This window comes from Acomys minous (genome assembly GCF_964271855.1).
Source record: "Acomys minous genome assembly, chromosome: 12".
NCBI lineage: Eukaryota > Metazoa > Chordata > Mammalia > Rodentia > Muridae > Acomys > Acomys minous.
The window spans coordinates 4,190,729-4,214,344 of NC_140493.1; the positions used below are offsets into that span (position 1 = coordinate 4,190,729).

At 52.5% G+C, this 23,616-nt stretch overlaps 1 protein-coding gene across 2 annotated transcripts; it reads right to left on the reverse strand.

Moving 5' to 3' along the window:
* Positions 1-94: 94 nt before the first annotated feature.
* PRPF40B (pre-mRNA processing factor 40 homolog B) lies at positions 95-22,284 on the reverse strand. Of its 2 annotated transcripts, none has more exons than XM_084751460.1 (26): positions 22,084-22,284; positions 14,529-14,609; positions 13,783-13,926; positions 13,535-13,600; positions 12,887-12,914; positions 12,647-12,672; positions 12,412-12,522; positions 11,993-12,113; positions 11,897-11,921; positions 11,498-11,701; positions 11,172-11,298; positions 11,028-11,092; positions 10,420-10,584; positions 10,230-10,338; positions 9,807-9,957; positions 8,652-8,785; positions 8,083-8,197; positions 7,851-7,942; positions 2,519-2,635; positions 2,217-2,354; positions 1,912-2,007; positions 1,638-1,724; positions 1,295-1,472; positions 980-1,041; positions 734-877; positions 95-651 (listed from the first exon to the last, which is right to left on the reverse strand). In XM_084751460.1, exons 1-26 carry the CDS (start codon positions 22,084-22,086, stop codon positions 559-561), a joined length of 2,682 nt encoding a protein of 893 aa, XP_084607586.1. In that variant the 5' UTR covers positions 22,087-22,284; the 3' UTR covers positions 95-558. The 2 variants fall into 2 exon arrangements, with proteins under 2 accessions (XP_084607586.1, XP_084607585.1); XM_084751459.1 differs by having other exon boundaries at positions 1,638-1,727.
* Positions 22,285-23,616: the final 1,332 nt, after the last annotated feature.

A 23,616-nucleotide genomic window follows, 5' to 3' on the forward strand; every position in this document is an offset into this window, starting at 1 on the left:
GGAGGGTAGGGCAAGCCTGGCTGAGTCCAACATGTCATGACAGTAGTGCCCTCTGCTGGTCCCCAGTGGGTAGTACATGAAGCGGACAAAGTGGTTGTAGATCATGTTATAAATATTATTTAAAAAACAAAAACAGAACACATACATCGGGTCCCAGGGATAGAGGAAGCAATGGTGGAGCCCCAGGGCCAGGTCAGGCAAGAGCAGGCACTGATGATAAAGGGTGAGGACCCTGCCCTCTGCTGCCCAGGCAGTGGCGACCAGCCTGGCTCATCTGGAGACCCCCTTCTCACACTTTGTCTACTGGCATCCCCCACCCGTGTGGTATAGACTGCCCACCTCTGGTCAGGCTGAGGGCAAGGACTGCACTAGTTGTCTGAGAACTAGGGACCCTTCGACACCGAGAGCAGCCTTGCGAGGCGCTAGCAGTAGTGTGTTGGGGTGGGTTACTTTAGGACAAGTGGACACAGACCAGACAGACGAAGGAGTCTGAGGCAGATGGTGAGGACCCTGGAGCCCCGCCTCACGAAGTCCCAAGGCAGAGAGTAGCTCGTGGGGTCATTGGTGGTCGTCCAGCTGTTGTAGGAGTGTCCGCCTCCGCCTCTCCAGCTCCCCCTCACTCAGCTCGCTTTCCGATGTGTCCCAGCCTGTCTGTTGAGCAAAGGTGTGGCTTACGTGGGCTCGCTGGACAGCGTATCACAGGCTGGGGTGGAAGTCGGGCCTTCCCACTCACCTTCTCCTTCTTGATGCCAAAGCCTGGGGAGCGGTTAGGGAGCTCTGCCTGCCGAGGCTCCCTGTCCTTGTCCTGCCCCTGCTCTCTGTCTTCACTCTCCTTGCCAGTTTTCTCCTCGGGGTCCGTCTCACTGTCAGGACTGTTCTGTTAAGAGTTGAGGGCCCATCTCAGCAGCTGAGCAGCACAGCTGGGAGGCAGGGAAGGGACCCCCCCCCAGCCTGGAGAGTGAGTGCCACCTCTACTCACTGACTTGTGTCTTCTTTTCTTAGTTTTCTTTTTTGGTTTCTTGGCTTTCCGAAGACCATGATCTATAGATTTAAAAAACAAAAACAAACCCTTCTGCTTCCACTGGAAGGAAAGGCTCATCCTCCCCCTGTGCTTCTCTGCAGGCGCCCTTGGTCCGGCTGTCCTGCTCACCCAGCTCCTCACATGGGCGGGACAGGGAGGCCTGCTCCATGGCGAGCGCCTTCCCCCAATCCTGGCCAACCCTCAGAGGGGTCCTGCTGTGCCTCCACTTAGGACCATCTCACTCCAGCTCCCAGGTGCCTAGAAACTGCTTACCTGACCCAAGGAGAAGGTGGGAGGATGGGGAGCCTGGTCCTCCAAGGGCAGCACCCCCACTTTCAACTGAATCAACTGAGGATGAGGGCTCAGAGCCAGACTCTGAGGGGTTCCGCCGCCTCCGCTTGGGTGGCCGGAGGGATGGTGGGGGCAGCTCCTCTTCATCTGACTCAGAGCCCTGGGCAGATGAGTAGACACGGTCAGCACAGAGGCTCCGTCTTCCAGAGGCCCTCATCTGGGAACTGGGGGCAGGAGTCCAGAGCCAAGGCAGGTAATGTACAGGGAATGGGTTAATCTTGTGGACAGCCCAGCCTCACCCTCGCCCCTCTCCCTGCCGACTCACTGAGGGGGAGTGAGAGCGCTTGCGATGGTGCTTCTTGCCCTTTCTACCATGCTTCCGGCCTTTGGTGTGGAGGTGCTGGCATTCAGTCTGCTAGAGGCGGAGAGAGGTGAGAACCTTGCCTTCCTGTCTAGAGCCTTCTGCCTTTTCTAGGGCACCCTCGGCCCTCCCCTTCCTTGGCTAGCCAGGTAGAGAACCTTCATGGTGACAAGCTATTGAAGGTCTTGTGCAGGCCTAGGAGTTCAAAGGTACAGAGTAGGGAGGCCAAGTGCCTTACCTCCAGCACCTGCAGGAACTCTCGGAAGAGCCGGATCCGCTCCGACTCCAGGGTGATCTGCTCAAAGGCTGAGTCGCACACAAAGCGCTCACGGACCTTGAACGGGGAGAGCACTGCTGATCAGACCAGGCCCTGCCTGGCCCAGCTTGGACACCGCCACGAGAACTGGGCAGGGCTAGGGCAGAGGAAGGAAGGGAACTGGAGCTGGCCCAGGGCTGTGCTGTGACTGGGGTGGGCCCTCAGTGGTGGAGAAGCTCCGCTGCCCTCAGGCTCGAGGGTGATTGGGGCCAGGCTGTGCTCCTGACCTCTTCCCAGGCAGTGCCCAGCTCCAGAGCAGGCACGGCCTGCCTCAGCATGCTTCGAAAGGCAGCTTCTCTGCGCCGCATCCTTCGGGCCTCCTCCTTTTCCCGTTCCCTCTCTCGTGCCTCTGCCTTCTCCAGCAGCTAAGGACGAAGGGAGAGAGCAGGGTCAGGCATACCGTAACAAGTAGCAAGGTGGGGTCTGGACTTCTGCCATCATCCCCAAAACCCAAGACAATCAGCAGGGCAGTGAGGAGGAATGCAATGGGATACGTGAGAGAACCACCCAGCCCTGCCCATCCCCTCACACTATTGAAGGTCAGCTTGATGTTGCCTGCGTCCAGCGCAGCAGCCCTCTTGTCAAAGCTTATGACGTGGGCGAAGTCCTCAAAGGCTGTGTTCACCTCCACACAGAAGCCCCGGTCCTGTGGGCACAGCAGTGCGTGAAGGCCAGGGGCACCACAGGCCCCAGGCCCAAGGCCCATAGGCAAAGGATCAGGCTGCAAGGTGCTCAAGCCTCTGCCCTGCAATGGGATCCACAAGACTTGTGACACACCTTAGAAACCACGCCAAGTCTTCACCTGACAGGCCCCATTCCGACTGTGTGGATTCACGTGGGACCAAGGAGTCAGGAAGATTCTTCAGTCTTGATCGATGACTGTTGACAACTAGCACTTAGCTCCTCTGGCCACAGCTGGGCCTTCCTGCAGCTCACGGAGGCTGCCATGCATTCCTAACGCTGGTCTAACCTCCGGTACCGAGTCCCTACTATGTGCCAGGTTTTCTGCTGAGTGCTGGACACAGTTCCCTGTTCTACAAGGTCAGTCTCTTAATTTTATGTAGATAAGAAAAACGAAGTCACTTGTTGTACTGTATCCTAGGTCTAAACCCCAAATCTGCACTCACGTGCTGCACCCATGCTGACTGCATGACCCGGGGAGAGATGTTGGCCCTCTGGAGTATTTAAAAACACGGCCATTGTCTGAAGGACATGGCCAGGCCCTGTATTTCTCATCAAAAAAGCCACTATGTCCCAGTGAAGTCAAGGTGGAGGAGAGTAATCTCACTTGGCCACGCCGATGTGAGAGGTGAATGGACTGTCACAGGACAGCTGTCCTGTCCCTCTACAGCTGGCTTCCTCCAGTCTTCCTGCTTGCTGAGGACAGGAGTGCCGTACTCTTGCTTTTACCCAGAGACCTTTCTCAGTCAAGGCTCCAGCCCTTCCCAACATCTGCCTTTCTCTGAGTTTAGACACAGCCAGAGGACTTTGGATACACAGCCTCAGTCTCCCTGAGACTGAGTCTCCATTTTGGCTAAACTATCAGGCTAGGATCGTGTCTCTGCCCCACACCAGTGCTGCGGTGGCAAGCATCCCCACACTTTATGTAGGTGCTGAGGATTCAAACCCCAGTCCTTATGGACTCTTCTCCCTAGCACATTCCTCCTTGGAAGGCATGACTACATCTTCTCTTCACTGTCCTCCCCAGGGATACAGCTCACTTCACTTGCAGGAACATCCTCCCTTCCTGCCTTGAGCTTCTCAAGCTAGCTAGCTAACTGCTTTTCCAAAGTTTCAATTCCTTGGAAACAGCACAAGGAAAAGAAACATTAAGAGCCAGTTTAAGCAAGACACTTGACAAAATGTTTTTTTTTTTAATGTAAATGTTATCCCAACTTACAGAGGCTGAAGAAACTGAAGCTCAAAAGCACTAGATAAACTTGTAGAGTTTTCTGGGCCAATGAGCAGCCAGATTACTGTGGAATGTTTGCAATACTCTTCTCCAGGACTCCTGTGTCTTCTTCTTTTTTTTTTTTTTTTTTTGGTCATTTCCCTCTGCGGATGTGTGATTCTCAGAACTGGCCTTACTATGTTTTTTCTTAACTTACCTGATTACATTTTCCCTAGCAGTTTCAGACCCATGCCAAGCTGGCTCTTCTAATGCATCCATCACTCCTGCACCCATCATGAATCTTCCGCCCAGACCCCAGGCTTCTATCTGCTCAAGTTCAGGGCCCTGCGCTGTCCTAGGAGATGAGAGGTGACCCTGTGGTCCATGTGACTGGATAGACACAGTGCTTCCACAGCTGGAGCCCAAATGAAGGACTAGAAATCCAAAATAACTGCTTTTCAGGTGGTGTGGACAAAACCCAGCAGGCCTCTGGTTACTCTGGCTAAATGCTAGCTATCTAATCTGCTCTAGGATAGATGTTTGTAGTTTACATCATCACCTGTGTAAGATACTTCATTCACTTTATTCCTTCCTTCTCAAATGGAAAGCTTGTCTTCTGCAGCCAGTTCTCTCTGCTTAAAATCCTTAACACCTAACAATAGTGCTGCCATTCACCCTTGGCCTGTACCCTTCCATCCTCTCCCTCAACTTCACAAAATAATCTGGCAATTCTACTTTAGTGGTTCCATTCCACTGAGTTTAGACTTTTACATTTAAAAAAGAATTTTAAATTAATTTATTCACATTACATCTCAATAGTTATCCCATCCCCTGTATCCTCCCACTCCTCCCTCCCTCCCGCTTTCCCCCTACTCCCCTCCCCTATGACTGTGACTGAGGGGGACCTCCTCCCCCTGTATATGCTGATAGGGTATCAAGTCTCTTCTTGGTAGCCTGCTATCCTTCCTCTGAGTGCCACCAGGCCTCCCCTAAACTTTTACATTTTTTAAACACTTATTTTGCACGTATCTATGTGGGTACCCAAGTGCCATGACCCACATACAATTGGTTCTCTCTTTCTACCAATGTGGGTTCCTGAGATCAAACTAAGGTCATGAGGCTTGATGGCAATCCTTTATCTACTAAGCCATCACCAGCCAACTTTTACCTGTTTTATTTTGTTGTTTTTCAAGACAGGGTTTCTCTGTGTAGCCTTGGCTGCCTGGACTCACTTTGTAGACCAGGCTGGCCTCGAACTCACAGCGATCCACCTGCCTCTGCCTCCCGAAAGCGTGTACCACCACCGCCCGGCCTAACTTTCACCTTTTTTTTTGGTTTTGTTTTTAGCTTTTTGAGACAGGGCCTCTCTGTGCAGCCCTGGCTGCCTGGACCCACTTTGTAGACCAGGCTGGCCTCAAACTCAAGAGCTCTGCCTGCCTGTCTCCCATGTGCTAGGATTAAAGGCGTGCCCCACCGCGCCTGGCTCCTTTTTTTGAGACAAAGTCTCTCTATGTAGCCATGGCTGCCCTAGAACTCACTCTAGACCAGGCTGGCCTTTAATCCAAGATCCACCTGCCTCTGCCTCCCCAGTGATGGAATGAAAAGCATCTGCCACCATGCCTGACCCAACACTTTAACCATTCTTAACAAATACTTTCTTTTTCTGGTTTTTTGAGACAGGGTTTCTCTGTGTAGCCTTGGCTAGCCTAAACTCACTTTGTGGACCAGGCTCGCCTCAAATTCACATCCATCCACCTGCCTCTGCCTCCCTAGTGCTGGGATTAAAGGCGTGCACCACCACTGCCAGGCAACAAACATTTTCTGAATAAAAATCTTATATATAGTACCTTAATGCACAAAAGAGATACAAGCTTTTTTTTATTAGAAACAGGATGATCCACCTCCAAACTCGGCCCTGCCACTTGTTGATCTCAAGGCCCCCACGGCACCTTGCTCTTCTCATCTGCCACCTGGATTCTGTAATTGCTGCCTGCCTGGTCTTCCCACCCTCTTCACCTCACTCACCCACAGTGCGGTTCTCTAGTCTCTGTAGCGAAGAGCATTTAACAGAGCGCTGGGACTGAGAAAAGGATGAGCTAAAAAATGACACTCAGGTACTTGTTACTGTCCCTTTTAAGACCTGGGGGTTCAGGAGTGGAACTCCTAGCTCTTCACTACCACATCCCGTAAGGATACAGAGAGACTGGGAAGTGCTTTCCCCAGGCCATTTGAGCTGATCATTTACAAAACAAAACAAAAAAATGTTTTCAGGTTTTTAAAGCTAGGCTCTGTTGTACAGCCCAGGCTGACCTGGGACTCATCATCTTCCTTGCTCCCCGTTCAAACCCTGGAATTAAAGGAGTGAGCCACTGCACTTGGTTTATCAAGTCCATGCTGATGGGTAACTCTAGTACAAGGCAGCATCCATGGCTCTGTGAGGCAGTCTGCCTAACTGTACCCGTGTCCCTCTCAAACGTGAAACACAAAGTTGCTATCTTCAGTAACTGGGGTTCCTTGGGACACTCACCATTTTTGAGACAAGGAAACTGATGCTTAGACAAGTTCACAGGTCTCATGAGGGCTTAATCAGACGTTTACCTCAAGTCCTGCTTCTAGCCACTGTACTGGACACTAACTAATAGTTAAATGCTGGAATAGTTTTTACTTCCATAAGAAATACGCATCATTTACTTCTGGAACACAACACTCCCTTCACTTGCTTGTTCACATTTGTGACTATGACAAACATGGACAGCTGTATCTCCAGTAGAGAAAGTGACAGGGCACAGAGCTAGTGCACAGCAGCTGGCACTTGCCAGCACTAAGGCAGTAAGGTGCAGTGAGGGAAAGCACACCTCATCTTCATCTCTAAGAGGCCAGTGGCATCTCAGCCAGTGTCCATGCCTTGCCTTATAGAATGAGCCCAGGGCTGACAGATCCTCCAAACTGGCAAGAGACACTCAAGATCCAGACTTAAGTGAAGCCAGGCACAGTGGTGCACACCTATAATCCCAGCATGTGGGCAGTGAAAGAAGGATCTATCAGGAGTTCAAGGCCAGCCTGGGGCACACAAGACCTGTCTCAAAAACCAAAACAAAATAGATTTTTATGTGAAGTCTCCAGATATCCCCCCTCAAGACAGGGTTTCTCTGTGTAGCCCTGGCTGTCCTGGACTCACTTTTGTAGACCAGGCTGGCCGCCAACTCCCAATGATCTGCCTGCCTCTGCTGGGATTAAAGGCGGGTGCCACAATGCTTGGCTGAAGTCTCCAGATTTTAAAGCATTAGCAACAAATTCCAAATTCTTCCAAGCACCTTACAACAGGAAGAAGTGTGCTGTGGAGAGGAGCTTACACCACCTGCACTGCTCCTCGGCCTGCTGCAGCCTTCCCACCCACGTGCACCTGCTGCTGTGGTTCCCCTGCGCCTACAGCATCCCACCTCTCCCCTCAAATCTTCTGACTCCTGTCTCTGTAGTAACACTAGGCCCTGGCTAAAACTGCTCAGGTAATGAGCTCCTACGAGTAGAAAATGATTTGTTGCTTTGGTCTTTAATTTTCTGACACAGGGTTTCAGCCTGACTGGTACACACTTTATTGCTCAGACTGGCAATCCTCCTGCCTCAGCTTCTCAAGTGCTGGGAATACTGACATGTATCACTACATCTGGCTAGAAGATGTGTCTATGTGTATCCCCAGCCAAGCTGCCACATTCCTAGAAACCGTGACTTCAGGAGCCCTGGTCTAGAGAGAGTGGCTCACACCCAGTCTGTGGCCCTCATCTTGAGAGAGTGCCTCACACCCAGTCTGTGGCCCTCACCTTGAGAGAGTGCCTCACACCCAGTCTGTGGCCCTCACCTTGAGAGAGTGCCTCACACCCAGTCTGTGGCCCTCACCTTGAGAGAGTGCCTTACACCCAGTCTGTGGCCCTCACCTTGAGAGAGTGCCTCACACCCAGTCTGTGGCCCTCACCTTGAGAATGTCCTTTATGATCTTCTTCTCATCATGAAATCGAGCCTTCAACTCCTCCACATAGAACTTGAACAAGTCCAGAGGCGTAGAGCCTGCAGAAAGGGAGAGACGGGGGCCTGGCGGGCGGCAGCTTCCCAAGGCCCAGGGTCAAGGGCAGGACCAGGGAGTGGGGTGCAGAGAGGCTGGCAGGGTGGGAAGCCAGACCAGACAAGGGGAAGCCTGGCTGCCTTACCCGGCTGGCCCAGCATGTTGGCAAAGCGGACATCAGTGCTGACTGCTGGGTATAGCTCCATCCAGGTGGACATGGAATGTAGCTGCCCTGTTTCATGCAGCTCGTCCAGGAAGGTCTGGACAGGGAAGGACAGTGACAGAATGAGATAGGGAGGGAAACGTGGGGGGGGGGGGAGGAAGGGATGGCAGAGGGACAGCAAGGGCAATTGATCAGGCACAGGCACTACAGCCAATAAGCCAGCCTGCAGGCAGTGAGCTAGGCACCTTTAGGCAGCACACTGATTTGGCTTCCATTTCCTGCTATGACCAGCGTAGTCAGCCCATTACTACCACTCCCAAGCTGAGGAAGAACTGCCTGGCTGGCTCCCACCCACAGGCAGACACTTGGTGACCTGGCACTCATGTCTGAGCATGGTACATACAGCCTGAAGGAGCATCACTGCAGGGTGGCCTTGTGGAACTTGAAGGGGCCAATCCGCAGACAACCTCCTTCAGAGACAGGCCACCACAAAGCGGCTGTGGTGGAGAGCTGAGCCGAGCCAAGCTCTGGTCACCAAGTGTAGGAAATACCTGAAAGGCTTCCCGATTCTTGCGTTGCTGGCGCCGCTCCCGAAGCCGGGCCCGCTCCCGTTCTTCCTCCTCTTCTCTCTCCAGAGCTCGGATGTGCTCCTCAAAGCAGATCAGGGCATCTTCCTTGTCCATGTCTAGGGGCAGGGAAGAGACTCAGCAGGGCGGTGTCTTAAGAAGGTGTCCTCCTGTGGGGGCTAGGGACTCCCGAGGGGGTGGAAAGTGGAGCAGGGTCAGGTGGGAGCTGTCACTGTAGTGACAATTTTGGAGGGAGGAGTTAATTGTACTACAAAAAAATAGCAAGTATTCAACTCTGATGAACTCAGCTTCTAGAAACCACCATGTAAACCTAGTTATCTTAGAATCTGAGGCATCACATCTTGGGGAACTGCAAGTCGGTCAGGTCAGGCTTTGGTGACCACAGCCAACAATTCCTTACTACAGTTTTCCCTTCCCAGACAGGGTTTCTCTTTGTATACCAGGCTGGCCTTGAACTCACAGATACCTATCTGCCTCTGCCTCTCGAGTGCTAGCATTAAAGGCATGCGCCATCATGCCCAGCCCTTACTACAGTTAAGGCCCACATAAGACCATCTTCACGTGGCCTGTAGATGCCATCACCATCGTCTCTAGGGTTTCATGTAGGGTTTTTTGTCTTTTTTTTTTTTTTTAAAGATTTATTATGTATACAGCATTCTGCCTGTAGGCCAGAAGAGGGCATTATTAGATCTCATTATAGATGGTTATGAGCCACCATGTGGTTGCTGGGAACTGAACTCAGGACCTCTGGAAGAGCAGCCAGTGCTCTTAACCTCTGAGCCATCTCTCCAGCCCCAGATTTCATGTTTTTATCCCAGAGATCTTCCTCCAAGACACAATGCTCAGGTACAGTAGACCACAGGGCTGGGGGTTACTCAGCAGCAGAGCATGTGCCTGACTGAGGGCCTGGGGTCAATTCTCAGCACCACAAAATAAAAAACAAGAATAGAGGCTGAGGGCCAGGGTTCACCCTAGCACCACACAAGCAAAACCAGCAAGCTAGAGGGGTAATCTGAAAACATCAGGAAACCCCAGAGTCCCAAGAGGAGCAGTAACTGAGTGTGACGGAACTGGAAGACGGCAGACTGCAAGGACGAAAGAGCAGAGAGTCAGGCTTACTCTGCAGCTGCTGGTCCTGAGCGAAGCTGGGGTTGTCCATGAGGTACTGCTGAGCCTGCGACCATGTGGTCTGGAAGTTGACACTGCTCATCCCATCCAGGATGCTCTTCAGGGCCTGGATATTTCGGCGCCGAAGCTGTTTGGCTTGTTCCTGGAAAGTCACAGGGTTAAAGAGAGGCAGAGCTGGAAAAGAGGTAGCTAGGATGCCCTAGGAGGCAAGACGCAAGCCTTTGTGTCCCAGAGCAGTGCCCTCCTCTGCCATCCCACACCCAAGGCTAGTGGACCAGTGCAGAACAGGGAAGGTCAAAGTTCCACACCAGCTTCCAACTCAGGAGAAGGGACACTGGCTGAGTAGGGAACGAATGGCCAAGATCCAGAAGGAATTGAGGGCAAGGAGCATCCAGCTGTGACTGTGGCCGTTACCTTCTCCTTCTTGGCCAGGAAGAAGAGGACATCATCATAAACTTCTTTTCGATCCCTCTCAGGGACCACAGCCCAGACCTCCAAGTCTCCAAAGGTCTGTTCTGCCCGCCTGCGGAGCACATGGTCTGTGAGTTGGCAGAGAAGAGAAATGCGCACCTGTGCCCCAGCCCAGCCTGGTGCAGCCCCTGACCGGTAGCGGGTGGTGGAGGTCATGCGTTCGTGCTGCTCCAGGAAATGCTGCAGGGTTTGCTTGGCCTCCTTGGCCCTCAGCCGGGCCTCCTCTTTCTCCTCTTTCTCCCGCTGGGCCTTGTAAGCATTAAATGCCTGCTTTTTTTCGCTCAACTTGGGCAAGGCACTGGATTGGATAAATTAAAGAAAGGGAAAGATACAGCTTGAACTGCCCTGCATGGGTCACAAGACACGTGGAAAGATTTCCACAACATCAAGTTGGGGACCCATGCATGGAACTTAGCACACAGGCGGCCAAAATGTGGGTAGGGGTGAGGGGTCAGGCCTTCTGCTCAGCGCTCTCAAGTCACATCAGGTGTCTGTCCTGCTAGGCCCCCTCCCTAATTCAGTTCTACCAAGCGTCTCGCTGTTCTGTGCCCTTCCCTCTTCTCACCTGGAACTACTCTGGCTCTTTCCTCTCTTGCAGCCCATCCCAGCCACTTGGACCTGAGGTCAACACTCAGTTGGGAGTCGACTTAGTTGAGTGTCGACCAAGCTGGGACATCTCAGGGAGTCCCTGACCCAGTTGCTTTCATCAACAAGGACTAACCCCTCCTGCTCACACCCTACCTGTAACGGGGGTCAGTGACTACCATCTTCATAGCCTGTTCCCATGAAGCATTGGAAGGGACAGCCTGGAACAGAGAGGCACAGGTCTTGGAGCCTGCTCACTCCGCACCCCCAGGCCTTCCCTGGGCGCTCCACCCTCAGCACCTTGTCCCTTAGCAGCTCTTTGAACGCCTGCTTTGCCTTCTCCCGGTTGCTCCAACTGAGGCCAGATCTCTCTGGTTCCGGCTTAGCTTCCTCCTCTTCCTGTGGTGGCCGATGCTGTCCAGTAGAACTGCAGCGTAGAAGAGACTCAGCCACAGGTCCCACAGTCCTTACAGTTTTCAGTGCCCTTAACTCTCAGCAAGTGACTGTCCTCTTTTGTTCCCCCAGAAAGACCTTCAGAGGTCATGCTCAGGCTTCCTATGTCCCCCCAAGGCTCTGACGAGAATGAAGATTCAGAGTTGGAGGCTGCACTGAGGAGTAACTCTTACCTGCTGGGGCCCTCCTCCCGCTGCACGAACCCTTGCTCCAAGGGCTGGGCACCTTCCAACACATCACAATCTTCACTTGGACCTGGCTCAGGTTCCAGGAGGGCCATGGGCATGGGGATGGGACCCGGAGGTATAGGTGGAGGGTCAGGCTGTGGCTGAGGTGGTTGTGGCTGTAGTGTCTGCAGCTGCTGGGTCTGCTGTTTTCTGTAGGCAAGCCAAAGAGTAATGGTGTACTAAAGCAGGGATAGGCAGGGAGGGGTGTGCCAGTTTCTCTAGCATGGGAAGCAGCTGAACCCATAAAGAAACAGACTCCTCTTCCCATAGAGGAGGGCTAACAGTGAGTCCACCCTCTCCCCGAAGTGCTCCAAGCAAGGAAGGGCACGTGCTCAAGTCACTTACCCTGCAGACTCTTGCTTGACGAGGGCTGCAAGGGGAAAAGATAACGTCTCAGGGTAGCAAAGAGCTCCCAGTAGCTTTGCCCAGTCTCCCCCTCACCTTCCAGGTCATCCAGGTCCTTGGGCCGGGTCCAGCGGGACTCCTGACTCTGGTTGTTGTAGTAGTAAGGCTTTCCTGTGTCTGATTTGTACTCTTTCCAAGGACACTGGGAGAGCAGCAGCTGTAAGAGGACGGGCCAAAAGTCATCAGCAGCTGGAGAGCTCTCTAGCCTGTCAGGGGAGCTAAGGGACCCAGTGAATGGAGGACACAGTAGCCTTTAGTTGTCGCCTGGCCTTGCCTGAATGGGGGAAAGGAGACCTCCTAAGGCCATAGAGAGGTAATTCCAAAGAGCATGGAAGTGGTCAGGGGTCATGGGGTCAGAGGAACCACAACGAGGATGGGTAGAGACTCAAGGAAGGCCAAGGACTTGGAAGGGCCAGGGACTCTGAAAGGAAGAGCCAGAAAGCCCCACTCAGGACCTCCGCCTTGGACTTGAGCATGCTGGGCTTCTCCCACACGGACTGCTTGTCATCAGCATTGTAGTAGTAGATGCGCCCATCAGGGGCCACATGCTCGCTCCATAAGGCCCTCTGCGGGGAGCAGAGGCACAGAATCATGGCGAGGCTCCTTTCCCAAAGCCTCTCACCCGAAGACTTAACCATCAGCTGCCCTCCCACGTTCTACCCAGAGACCTAAGCTAGAAGAAGCACTCACCGGAGGGCCTGTCCCAGCCACAGCAGCTAGGGAAGAAGCCAAAGGAAAGCTACTGAACCCTTGCTCCAAAGCCCGACTTCTGCCCGAGTCTTCCCTTATCCACCCCCTGGCCCGTCAGCATCCCCAAATCCCTGGCATCCCAACAGGCATGATCCAGCGTGGGCTCCAGTCCATGGCCCCCTCTCCCCTGTGCCCCCCAACCTCCGAGCCTGAGGGGAGCAGGCCCCCCAGAAGACTCACAGCTGGCGGTGTCCGCACCCGGAGCCGTCTGCCGAAGAAAGAGGAGGGGGAAGGGTTGGGGCCAAGCCCAGTGGCCCCCAGGACCCAGGCCATGGGGGATGGAGAAGCAGGCCAGGCCAGGATCTGTGTCCTGTTCCCAGGGATCTCGGCCCTCTAACAGTCCTGTTCCCTCCACCCCACCAGGGCTGCGACTCTCAGATCTCAGGAGTCGTCGCACAGTAGCTCCTTTCTTCATTTTCCGCAAGAGTATTTTGTTGAGTCAGCTCCTGAGATCCATCTCTTCACAGAAGATGTCAGAATTCTACACCCAACTCGAGACTCCACTACACTGAGCAACAGCACAAGCAGGTGCCACCGCCTTCCAGAGGCCAAGAGGATGTAACAGGAAGAAACCTTAGCATGCCTAGGATGCAGGGCATCTGAGTGCGTGCTGGGAATTAGCATGAGAAGCAACAAGAGGAGACGTGTGGCCTTGGTCCCCTTGAGATGAGTGGGGCTAGAACTGCTGGCTGTGTGGCTGGCGAGGATGTGAGGAGTGCTGCCAGGGACGGCATAACCGGAGGGAAAGAACAGTCCACATCCATCCACTCCAAGTAAGACCCACACAGTGCAAGACAGAGCCTGCTTCCTGCCACCCCCAGCGCTTACCGCTGCAGTGACGGGCACGGCGGGCATCAGCATCCCTGGCATCATTGGAGGAACCATCCCTGGAATCTGTGGATATAAAGTCCAGCAGCCAGTGTTAGGGCTCCCTAAGAGACGCCCTGGGGTTTCCGACCCTCTCCTGGCGCGTGCACTCGGAGTCTGCCCAAAGCCCCCTTCCCTCCCAGTTCCTAAAGCTCAGGTGCTTACTCTCATCTCTTTCCCACTAAAGACCCCTGTGGGAAAGCAATTACCTGTGTAAGTGGTGGTGGTGCCCCCATTGGTGGAAGCATCGGGGGCAGTATGCCAGGCGGCACGGGGGGAATGGCCGGTGGCCTCTGACTCATGGGAGGGAGCCCCATTGGAGGAAAAGGAGGCGGGATCCCTGGAGGGGGCATCTGGAAATGAGTAAAGAAGAAGCAGCTAAACAGAGGACACTGTCTTATTATGTACTACTCAGCCCTCATCCCGGCCTACAGGTCTCCATTTGAGAAGTAAAAGCATCAAAGTGTCTCCCCGTCACAGTGAGGAGGACAGGGTTAGGGAGTCTCCAGGCACAGTGGGCAGCACACGGCTTCCTAAGAGGTGAGGAACCGTACAGACTGGGGAGGCTGCAGCCCCCAGAAACCTAAGGTGAGAGGAGAAGGCAAGGGTCTCCTGCCTTCCACCCCCTTCTAGCTCTTGACCAATGCTATTCCATCCCACGAACACAGTAAGGAAAAAGCAAGAAGCCGCCCACCCCTCATTCTACCGCAAGTGTCGCCTTTCCACCTCTCTAACCTCCAGCCCCTCGTATCCCAAGGACAAAACACAAAGGGGACTGTCACTTTATGGACTAGAGCTTAAGAGCAGCCTCTCCCTCCCCAGTGCTCAACACCACCCGTCTTCCAAAGGCAGCAAAGGTGTGTAACAGGTCCTTGCTGGCAGCGCAGCAGTGGTAGGGTGGGGGCTGAGGGTGCAGGCTGGAAAAGCCCAGCCCAGAGAGACACATAAAACTTACGAAGGGTGGTGGCATCATGGGGGGCCCCGGTGGGAAGGGGGCAGGCGCTGCTGGGGGCCGGGGACCAGAATCGGGAACCGACTGTTGAGGGAGAGAAAAGTCATAGGACCCAGGATGGGCACAGAGATGGGCTTGTGCAGAAGGGATGAGGATGAAAGAGAGACAAGTTCAGGAGGAGTTGCCAAGCCCCATTTCCTGCCCATCCCAAGCCTGAGCCCTTCAGAGCTCTGCTCTCCAGTGCTAGCCCATGTCATCTCAACTGTGGGCGTTCCCACGGTGCCAAAGCCGTGGCAGAGGCACAGAGGCTCTCCGACAGGCATCCGGTTCTTCCTGTGACTTCAACCCATTCTCTCGCACCCCTCAAGCCAGTCAGGGGTTGACTTCTTTCCTTCTTCAATTTACTGGGCTTAAGATTCAGTCCAGAGCTGCTGTTCTTTTACAGCCCGGATCCCTTCACGACTGGCTTCCTTCCTGGCCACTCTCACGGTCCCTCATCCTCCTGCTTCCACGCCTGCTCCCTAACTGGACCCCCTCCCCCATGGTGCCCTTCCTTTACACACCCTCAACATGGGCACAGCTTGCACAGTCCAAGTGTTCCTGTCTTCCCCCAATTGCTGACCACATGATGCTATTTAAAGTAGCTTTCTTAAATTAAATTCCTGCTCTATCTGATCCCCATCTTAGTTTCCTCACGCACACAATTTTGTTATCACAACGTTTGCCTGGGCATGTTTACTAGAGGGTGATGCCATACCAAGAGGCTGGGGTTGCATGACTTGCCGAACGCTAGATTCCTGGCACCTGCCTAATGGTCTAGCACGTAATAGGTACTCAATAAATACTGAATGAGTTTAAAATAAATGAAGCAAATCTCTTCACAAAACTTTCCAATTCTAGAGGCAGAGGCAGGTGGATCGCTGTGAGTTCAAGTCCAGCCTGGTCTACAAAGCGAGTCCTAGCTAAGGATACACAGAGAAACCCTGTGTAAACCAAAAAACAAGTTTCCAATTTTAAAGTGCACTTCTCTGTATATTATATGTACGTACAGAATGATAGACGTATGAATTGTGTATCTATGTATAAAGTGATAGATGTAGAAAATCTTCATTTTAACATATTTACAAACAGAGATGAGGAAAGCCTACATGTTCATCAGCAAAGAGTCATCATATGCAAACATAAAACGCAACACTGCAGTCTAAGAATGAGGAAGCTCAGTCCTAAGACACGGGTCAATGCCGACGTCTGCAGATAGCAGGTAAGCTGGGGAGCAAGGCACAGGGAAACTCTTGTCCTGTGTGTACATGGTACGGGAGACACTTTCCAGCACACCATTTGTGTCTTATGAATATGCAACTATATGGCTTTATTACCTGCTCAAAAATACCTGGGGGCGGGGACAGCTGGAGACACTATTCAGCAGTAAAGACACTTGGCTGCTCTTCCAGAAGAACTGGGTTCAGTTTCCCAGCACCCACACTTTGGCACACAACTGTGCACAACCCCAGTTCCAGGGGATGATCTGACACTCACAGACATGGTGCACAGACATACATGCAGGCAAACAAATACACAAAGTAAATATTTTTAAAGTATTATGGGGGCTGGAAAGATGGTTCAGTGGGTAAGAGCACTTGCTGCATGAGTGCCCGGGCACACTCGCACACGCACACAGCTATGCGTGGCTGTAACCCCAGTGCAATGGAGGGCTGAGACATGATGATCATTTAGGGCTTGCTAGTGGCCTGCCTAACTGCAAGGTCAGTGAAAGGCCCTGTCTCGAGCAAGTAACACAGTAAGAGACAGATAAAATGCCTGCCATTGTCCTCTGGCCTCTGTGCATATACAGACAAACACACATTTTTTATTTTGTTTTTGTTTTTGAGATAGGGTTTTTCTGTGTATCCCTGCTGCCCTGGAACTCACTCTGTAGAACAGACTAGCTTAGAACTCAAAAGATCCATCTGCCTCTGCCCTGGGTGCTAGGATTAGAGGTGTGCTCACACTGTTTTACAGGGTCAAAGTGTGGTACAGGCTGCTTCCCTTCCTAGATGGAGCTGAGGAGCAGCACAAGAGCTCTAGGGAGAGGCAGTAAGTCAGATGTACAGGAGCCACCTCACAATTCCCAATTACCCCTCTTCTGAGGCCTAGACAGTAAAAACTGTCTTCTAGCCTTTATCCCTAGACTATCTCTTGTACCTTGTCCTAAGTAGCTATGCGCCAAGCTACTTTAATTCTCTATTCTCTACCTCCGGCCAACCGCACTGTTCCTGTCCTCGGAAACTTTATCTGTGTGGAATGTCAGAAATGACCTGTCCTGAGCTCTACTCTGCCACCTGAGGCTGCCTAACAGCCTCTAACCTCCAACTGATGATCCTCCAGTCTCACCATGTTATCCAGTCGTCTGCCCAACACAGAGACTGGGTCATTCTCTACAGCCTCAGTGATAATACATCACCAAGTTCTCTTAGTTTTTCCTCCAAAATAAGTCTTCGATTTAGGTTTATTTTCTTCTTCTTTTTTTTTCTCCCACTTCTTGCCCAGCCCACTCTTCCCATCTGAGCTACTATGTGGCCTCCCAAACTGTTCTCGTCATATCCACTTCTAAATGTACCCACAATACACTCTTCAAAATGTACCTCAGGCCCATAAGCACCCGCTTAGAATTCTCTGCTGGTTTCCCACCGTTCTGAATACCAAAGTCCTACCCAAGCCTGTGAGGCCCTTGCCAGCCTCTTCCATACCCATCCTCTGTGCTCCAGCCACACTCAGTTCTTCACTGTGCACAGGGCACCACTCCAATGTCCTATACCCACTGCATAGGCAACAGTGAAAGCCTTTACCAACCCATGCACTAGCCAGAGCTCTATGTGCTTAATGCCACAGAGCTTCCTGCCAGGAGCTACCTGCTGCAAGCTTACAGTCACTGGCATAATCCCAAAAGTGCGCTACTGACCATGGATCCTCACTCACACCGTAGACTCAACAAACTGTAACACTGAGTGCGACTCCACTAACATGAAAATCGAAGGGCAGAGGAAAACTCAGCACTGTGGCTCAACACTGCAATCCAGCACCTAGGAGACGGACAGAGGAGGATCCGGCCAATGTGGGCTGCAGAGACTCTGCCTCAAAAACATAGTAATAAATGAGCTAGTGAGGAGGCTCAGTGGACAAGGAACTGGCCTCCAAGCCTGAGGATCTGCGTCTGATCCTGGGGACCCACATGGTGGACAGAGAGAACCTACTGCCACACTTTCCCCTGACCTTCACACACGCACTGTAGCACGTGTGCAATCACCCAAAAGGTGTAAAAGGAATGTTAGGAATAAATTAAAAGGCTCGAGCTGTTGTTGACTTGGCTGGTCTTGGTAAGTCCTACCAAACTTGGGGCCACTGGTAAGGCCTACTATCAAGAAAACACAACTGCCCTGCGGTAGTGGCGCACTCTTTTGATATATTACGCCATTGCTACCCCAACCTTTTTTGAGACGGGCATCACTTGATAGTAAGGCTGACGTGGAGCTCACTATACAGCCCGCTCTAATTCTGGGTCAAACTCACAACAAAGCAATCCCCTTACCTTAGCCTCCCACGTGCCAGGATTACAGACACGGGCCAAAGTTTGTTTTGAGACAGTGTCTCTGGTAAGGTTGGATGCCTGATCCTCTTGCTGCCGCCTCCTCCAAGGGCTGGAGTTACAGGAGTGCCACTACACACACCAACACTCCTCTGTATCACGTGACAAAGGGAAGGCAGAGTCATGGCTGAACGGTATGAAGTCCTGCAGCTGGCTTCTGAGGAAGCCCAACTGAACCCATTTGTCCTCCCTTAGAAGCACAATGCCTGCCACAGAACGCAGGTGTTTTTATACCAACCTTCCCTGAAAGTGATAAAGCCAGAAAGACTCACACATCATCACAAGAATGTACAGTGGGAGCCGGCCGTGGTGGCGCACGCCTTTAATCCCAGCAGAGGCAGGTGGATCACTGTGAGTTCAAGGCAAGCCTGGTCTACAAAGTGAGTCCAGGACAGCCAAGGCTACACAGAGAGACCCTGTCTCGAAGGAAAAAAAAAAGATTTATTTAAGCTGGGCGTGGTGGCACATGCCTTTATTCTCAGCCCTTGGAGGCAGAGGCAGGTGGATTGCTGTGAGTTCAAGGACAGCTTGGTCTACAAAGCAAGTCTAGGACAGCTAAGGCTACACATAGAAACCCTGTCTCAAAAAAACAAAACAAAAAACAAAAAAACCAAACAATGCCTCAACTTAGAACCAGGTGTTTTTTATTTGGCACATGCCTTTAATTTGGGAGGCAAAGACAGGTGGATCTCTAAGTTCAAGGCCAGCTGGGAATACCAGAGGACAGCCAGAGCGAGAGAGAGAACCTGTCTCAAAATAAATCTGTAAATTAGTAAATTGGGCATGGTAGTCAACTTCTAATCTCAGCACTCAGGATGCAGAGGCAGATGGATTTCTAACTTTGAGGCTAGCCTGGTCTACAGAGTAAGCTTCAGGACAGTCAGGGCTACACAGAGAAACCCTGTTTCAAAAAACAAAAATAAAGCCGGTGTGGTGATGCACACCTTTAATCCCAGCACTCAGGAAGCAAAGGCAGGCAGATTGCTGTGAGTTTGAGCCCAGCCTGGTCTACAAAGTGAGTACAGGACAGTCAAGGCTACACAGAAAAACCCTGTCCTGAAAAACCAAATAAACAAACAAACAAACAAATAAATAAAAATTTCTTTATCTACCTTCCAGAGCCTTTCAATACAGTCGATCCCACACCGGCCCTTGCTGAGTCCAGGGCTTCCCAGTTCCTTTCTGTACCCTCTTGCTTTGTTCGAGATGATCCAATATTCACTCCTTCACTTTAGTTTTACACTGCTGCACACACCCCCACACACGCTCGATGTCCTTTCAGGACAGAGCACACCACTTTGCAGAGTGACATGCAGCTGTGAGAATGTCCCCTGGGCTTCCCAGAGGACCCACCTGTCCTCTCCAGTGTGCTACATTCTGGAAGTCCTTGTGTGGGGCACTTGAGCATGCAGAGGCCGAAAGCTGATGCTAGGATCACCCTTACCAATCTTCCGCTTCATTCCTTGTGGAAAGCAGGGTCTTTCAAGCAAACTCAGTTCACTGATCGAGGCGGCATCACTAGCTGCCTTGCTCTGGAGATCTAGTCTCTGCCCTCAAAGGCTAGAATTACGGGGAAGTGGGCATTTTTGTAGGTTCTGGGGACCTTGAACCCTAGGCTTTCTGCAGGCACAGCAAGCACTTAAGCCACTTCGCCACCTCGCCAGCCTGAGTTTTCTCTGTTGTCAACTTCCTGATTATCTCCACCGGGCCTTCACCTCGAGTGCTTTGAAGACACAGTTTTGCCCCTAACCTTGGTGGACCTTCATGTACAATCTAAAACACTGTCTGCACTTACTTGTTTGTATAGTCTGTGACAGAAACAGGCAGAACAGTAGAGACTCTGTACCTTGGTGGAAGGCAACTGGTACCAATACTCAAACATGACGGCAAGTGTGCGAACACCAGCACTCGAGGATGGAGACAGACCGTGGGCTGACTGTAACTGGTTACGGAGCTCCCCCACCCCCGCCAGCCTTTCCTTCCTGCTCCCCTCACCTACTGCAGTCCCAGGACAGCTCTGGGCCTCTTACACTTCTGAGTGAACTCTCAGATCTGCCGGTCTGCCCTAGAACAGGACACACACTCAGGGGCTGGGGCGAGAATGATGAGACACTTGACTATCTGGCCATCATCTATTCGCAGGGAGACCAACAGAAGAATCCTGATAGAAGATGTGGTAATGCTCGGCCTTCACAGCTAAGGGGCATCTCAGAACACAGGGAGACACGGACAAGACTAGAGACCAGAGGGAACAGGACAGAAATCACAGCTAACAGGTAATGTTTACTAGGTGCATATTGTGAGCCACAGCCACAACATTCATTTAATCCTTAACAACCATCTTAGACCTTATCCCCGTTTTATAAAGAAGCAGAGGTTCGAACAGCTTCGTTATGGTTCTACGAGATTAAATGGCAGAGGCAGATTTGGAATCCAAGCGGTCTGACCCCATAAAGCTGCCTCCCAGAAAGAGGGACAGTGCCACAGATGTCATTTCTTAGCCTAGTCTTCAGTCTTTTTGCCCCAATCCTCGACCGATCCTGAGATTCTGAGGAAGCCAGGCGATCCTAGGCAGGCCTGGTCTGCTTTACTCTCACCTACTGACGGAACTGTTAGAAAATGAAGGTGAGGAGGAGGTATATTTCTCAGAAAGAGGTAGCCATCGGTAAAAGAAACAATGGGGCTGGGAGTGCATCTCAGCAGTAAAGCCTTGTCAACATTAGCTGGGCTCTGCAAAGGACAGCTGAGCCCAATGGCCCCATAGTCTCCACTGACAAGCTGAGCCCAAACGGGACCAGCCCCTCCCCCGCCCACCTCCTAGCCTCTACTCTGGTGTGTAAGCCCTAGCATCTCTTCTGCTCCCCACAGAGCCTGGAGATCTTTCTAGAATACAACTTTTGCTTCCCCTATCACCTCCTCACTCTCTTGAAGAACAGACTGTTGTTACTTCTGGCTCTCGTCTTTCTGAAGCAGGGTTCAACTTCCTAAATTGACAGAGGGCCTTCATTCCTCCAACAGGATTCCCAAGGCCCAGGCTCGCCAGGACCCGGCCTTGCAAGCCTTAAATCTCTTACCCACAAATCCCGGGGAGTTTCCCTCAGTCCACCTGACGGTCTCCTCTCCCAACTTCATGCTTCCCTCACCCTAGTACCCATTTGCCTAAATTCCCTCCTCAAATCCCGCCCCCTCTTGGAACTGATGGAGAGTCAGTGTATCGTATCGCCCATTTTCCTTTCTAAAAGTCAATGGGAAATCCAAGGCCCAAAGAAAGGTAGTGACTTGCCCAAGGTCACACCGAGTTATTACAGCTTGCTTGAAGGCAGAGCCAGGGTTGGGACCATGGGGCCTCTGCTCCTCCATTTCTTGAAATACTCCAGCTCTGAGGATGAAAACCGGGAGCCTCTCTTTCCTCAGAACTCCCTCCTCACCTCAGGAGACGAGGTTTTGTGAACGGGTGGGAAAAGCAGGGAGTCCCCCAGGGTCCTGAGGGGCACCGAGGGGTTCCAGAAGAAACAAGCCTGGGTCTGGGGGAGGGGCACGGGGCACGCCAAATAGCCCAGGGTTGGTAACTGTGGTTTCCATCTCTCGCCAGCTCTTCCTCTCCCGACCTTTCTCCACAGACCCACCGCTCACTTCATCCCTTCCTCCTCACACAGAGCCTCGGCTCACGGTCCCCTCAGCTCCCCCGGCCGCACGCCCCCCGCCATGCTCCATAATGGCCTCCCCGCCCCTTCTACCCCAAATCCCCGCCCCCACCCCCCTACTGGGCTCCATTTCCACATCCCTGGGTCCCCTCGCCCTCCCTCAGGGTCCCGGGTACCCCGGCGGCACCCCCGCCTCCCCGGCCCGAGCCCGGGCCGCAGGGGGCGCTGTGGGACAGCCCCGGGCCTCTCCACCCCCGCGCGGGGACGTTACCATGCCAGAGCCTCAGAGCAGCTGGGCCGGCTCGGCCCACTCGCCAGTAAGAGCAGCTCTGATTGGTCGGGCTTCAGCCGGGAGGGCGGGGCCAGTGGGGGGTCGCACCCCTTCGTGGCCGGGGCTCCGGTGACTCTCGCCGAGGAGCGGAGCCCCCAACCGGCCCGGTGTGCCCGGCCCGGCTCCGCCCCCGGCACGGAGAGCCAGGCCCCGCCCCCACGTGCGCAGGGTCCTGGCCCCGCCCCCTGGGGCGGAGCGCGCCGCCTCCTGCCTCTGACTGACAGCGCGCTGTCCCGAGCGGCGCGGACCTCAGCCCCGCCTCCCGCGCCTCCACGGGATCCCGGCCGGACCGAGCCGTTCATTCCTGCCCCATCGCGCTTCACAGAGCCGGTTTCTATTTTTTCCCCTGTGTATCATACTTTTTATTTCTTAATTCAAGAACTATTGACTGAACACCTGTTCCAGAAACCACGAGTGCACACGAGCTCAACCCTGAGGTGGCTTTGGGAATCTGGCTCCGTAACATTGATAATGTGAAATAAATGTTCCGTTATGCAGATAAGGAAACTCAAAGCTACTTAATGGGTATGCTGAAGTTCTTGGGCTAGTACTTAGCGACTACTGGCCCGGGGTGGAGGCATTGCACCCTTTTTTCCCCCTCCAAAGCCAGAGTAAAGAAGTTGCCTGTTCCCTTTGGCAGGTTTGTGAGCCTCAGGATTTCTCTGTGTACCCTTGGCTGTCCTGGAACTTGCTTTTTAGACCAGGCTGTCCTCGAACTCACAGGAATCTGCCTGCCTCTGCCTCCCAGAATGTTGGGATTACAGGCATGCACCACCGTGTCCAGCTGAATGATCGTGCTTTATTTCATTCTTTTCTCTATGAAGTTTGCTTGCTCCAATTTTATTTTATTGCATTCCTTGAAAGAGAGAGAGAGTTTGCGACTCAAACCCAGAGCCTTGCACGTGCTACACAAATGTTCTACCACTGAGTCACATTCCAGACATAAGGTTTTTAAATAATACAATTGTTCTGTTCTTAGCTGGGTGCACGCCTTTAATCCCAGCACTCAGGGGACAGAAGCAGGTGGATCTCTGTGAGTTCAAGACCAACCTGGTCTACAAAGCAAGTCCAGGACAGCCAAGACTACAAGAGAAACTTTGTCTTGAAAAACCAAAAATAAAATAATACATTTGTTCTCCTGGCCTTGTGCATTTATGCAGTGGAAAAACAAACAAACAAACAAACAAACAAAACCCCTTGAGGCTAGGGAGCTGGCCCAGCCTGTAAAGTGCTTGCCTCACGAGTACGAAGATCCAACTGATTGCCAGAACCCATGAAAAAAAAAAAAAACAGGCTTGGAGGTTCATGCTAACAATCCCAACGTTTGGGGATAAGTGGATCTCTGGGGCCTGCTGGCTAGCCAGCCTGCCCTACTCAGTGAGTCAGTCACAGGCCAAAGAGATGGCTGTCCAGAGGAGTGACATCTGAGGCTGATTCTGACCTCTACATGTATTTGTGAACATACAAGTACAG

What these genes read in the sequence shown, in the direction of transcription:
- PRPF40B (XM_084751459.1), bottom strand. An exon ending in CGGGAGGAGGGCCCCAGCAG is followed by an intron (nt 11,299 to 11,497) that starts GTAAGAGTTACT and finishes TCTACGCTGCAG; the next exon opens with TTCTACTGGACAGCATCGGC. An exon ending in CCACCTTCTCCTTGGGTCAG is followed by an intron (nt 1,042 to 1,294) that starts GTAAGCAGTTTC and finishes TTAAATCTATAG; the next exon opens with ATCATGGTCTTCGGAAAGCC.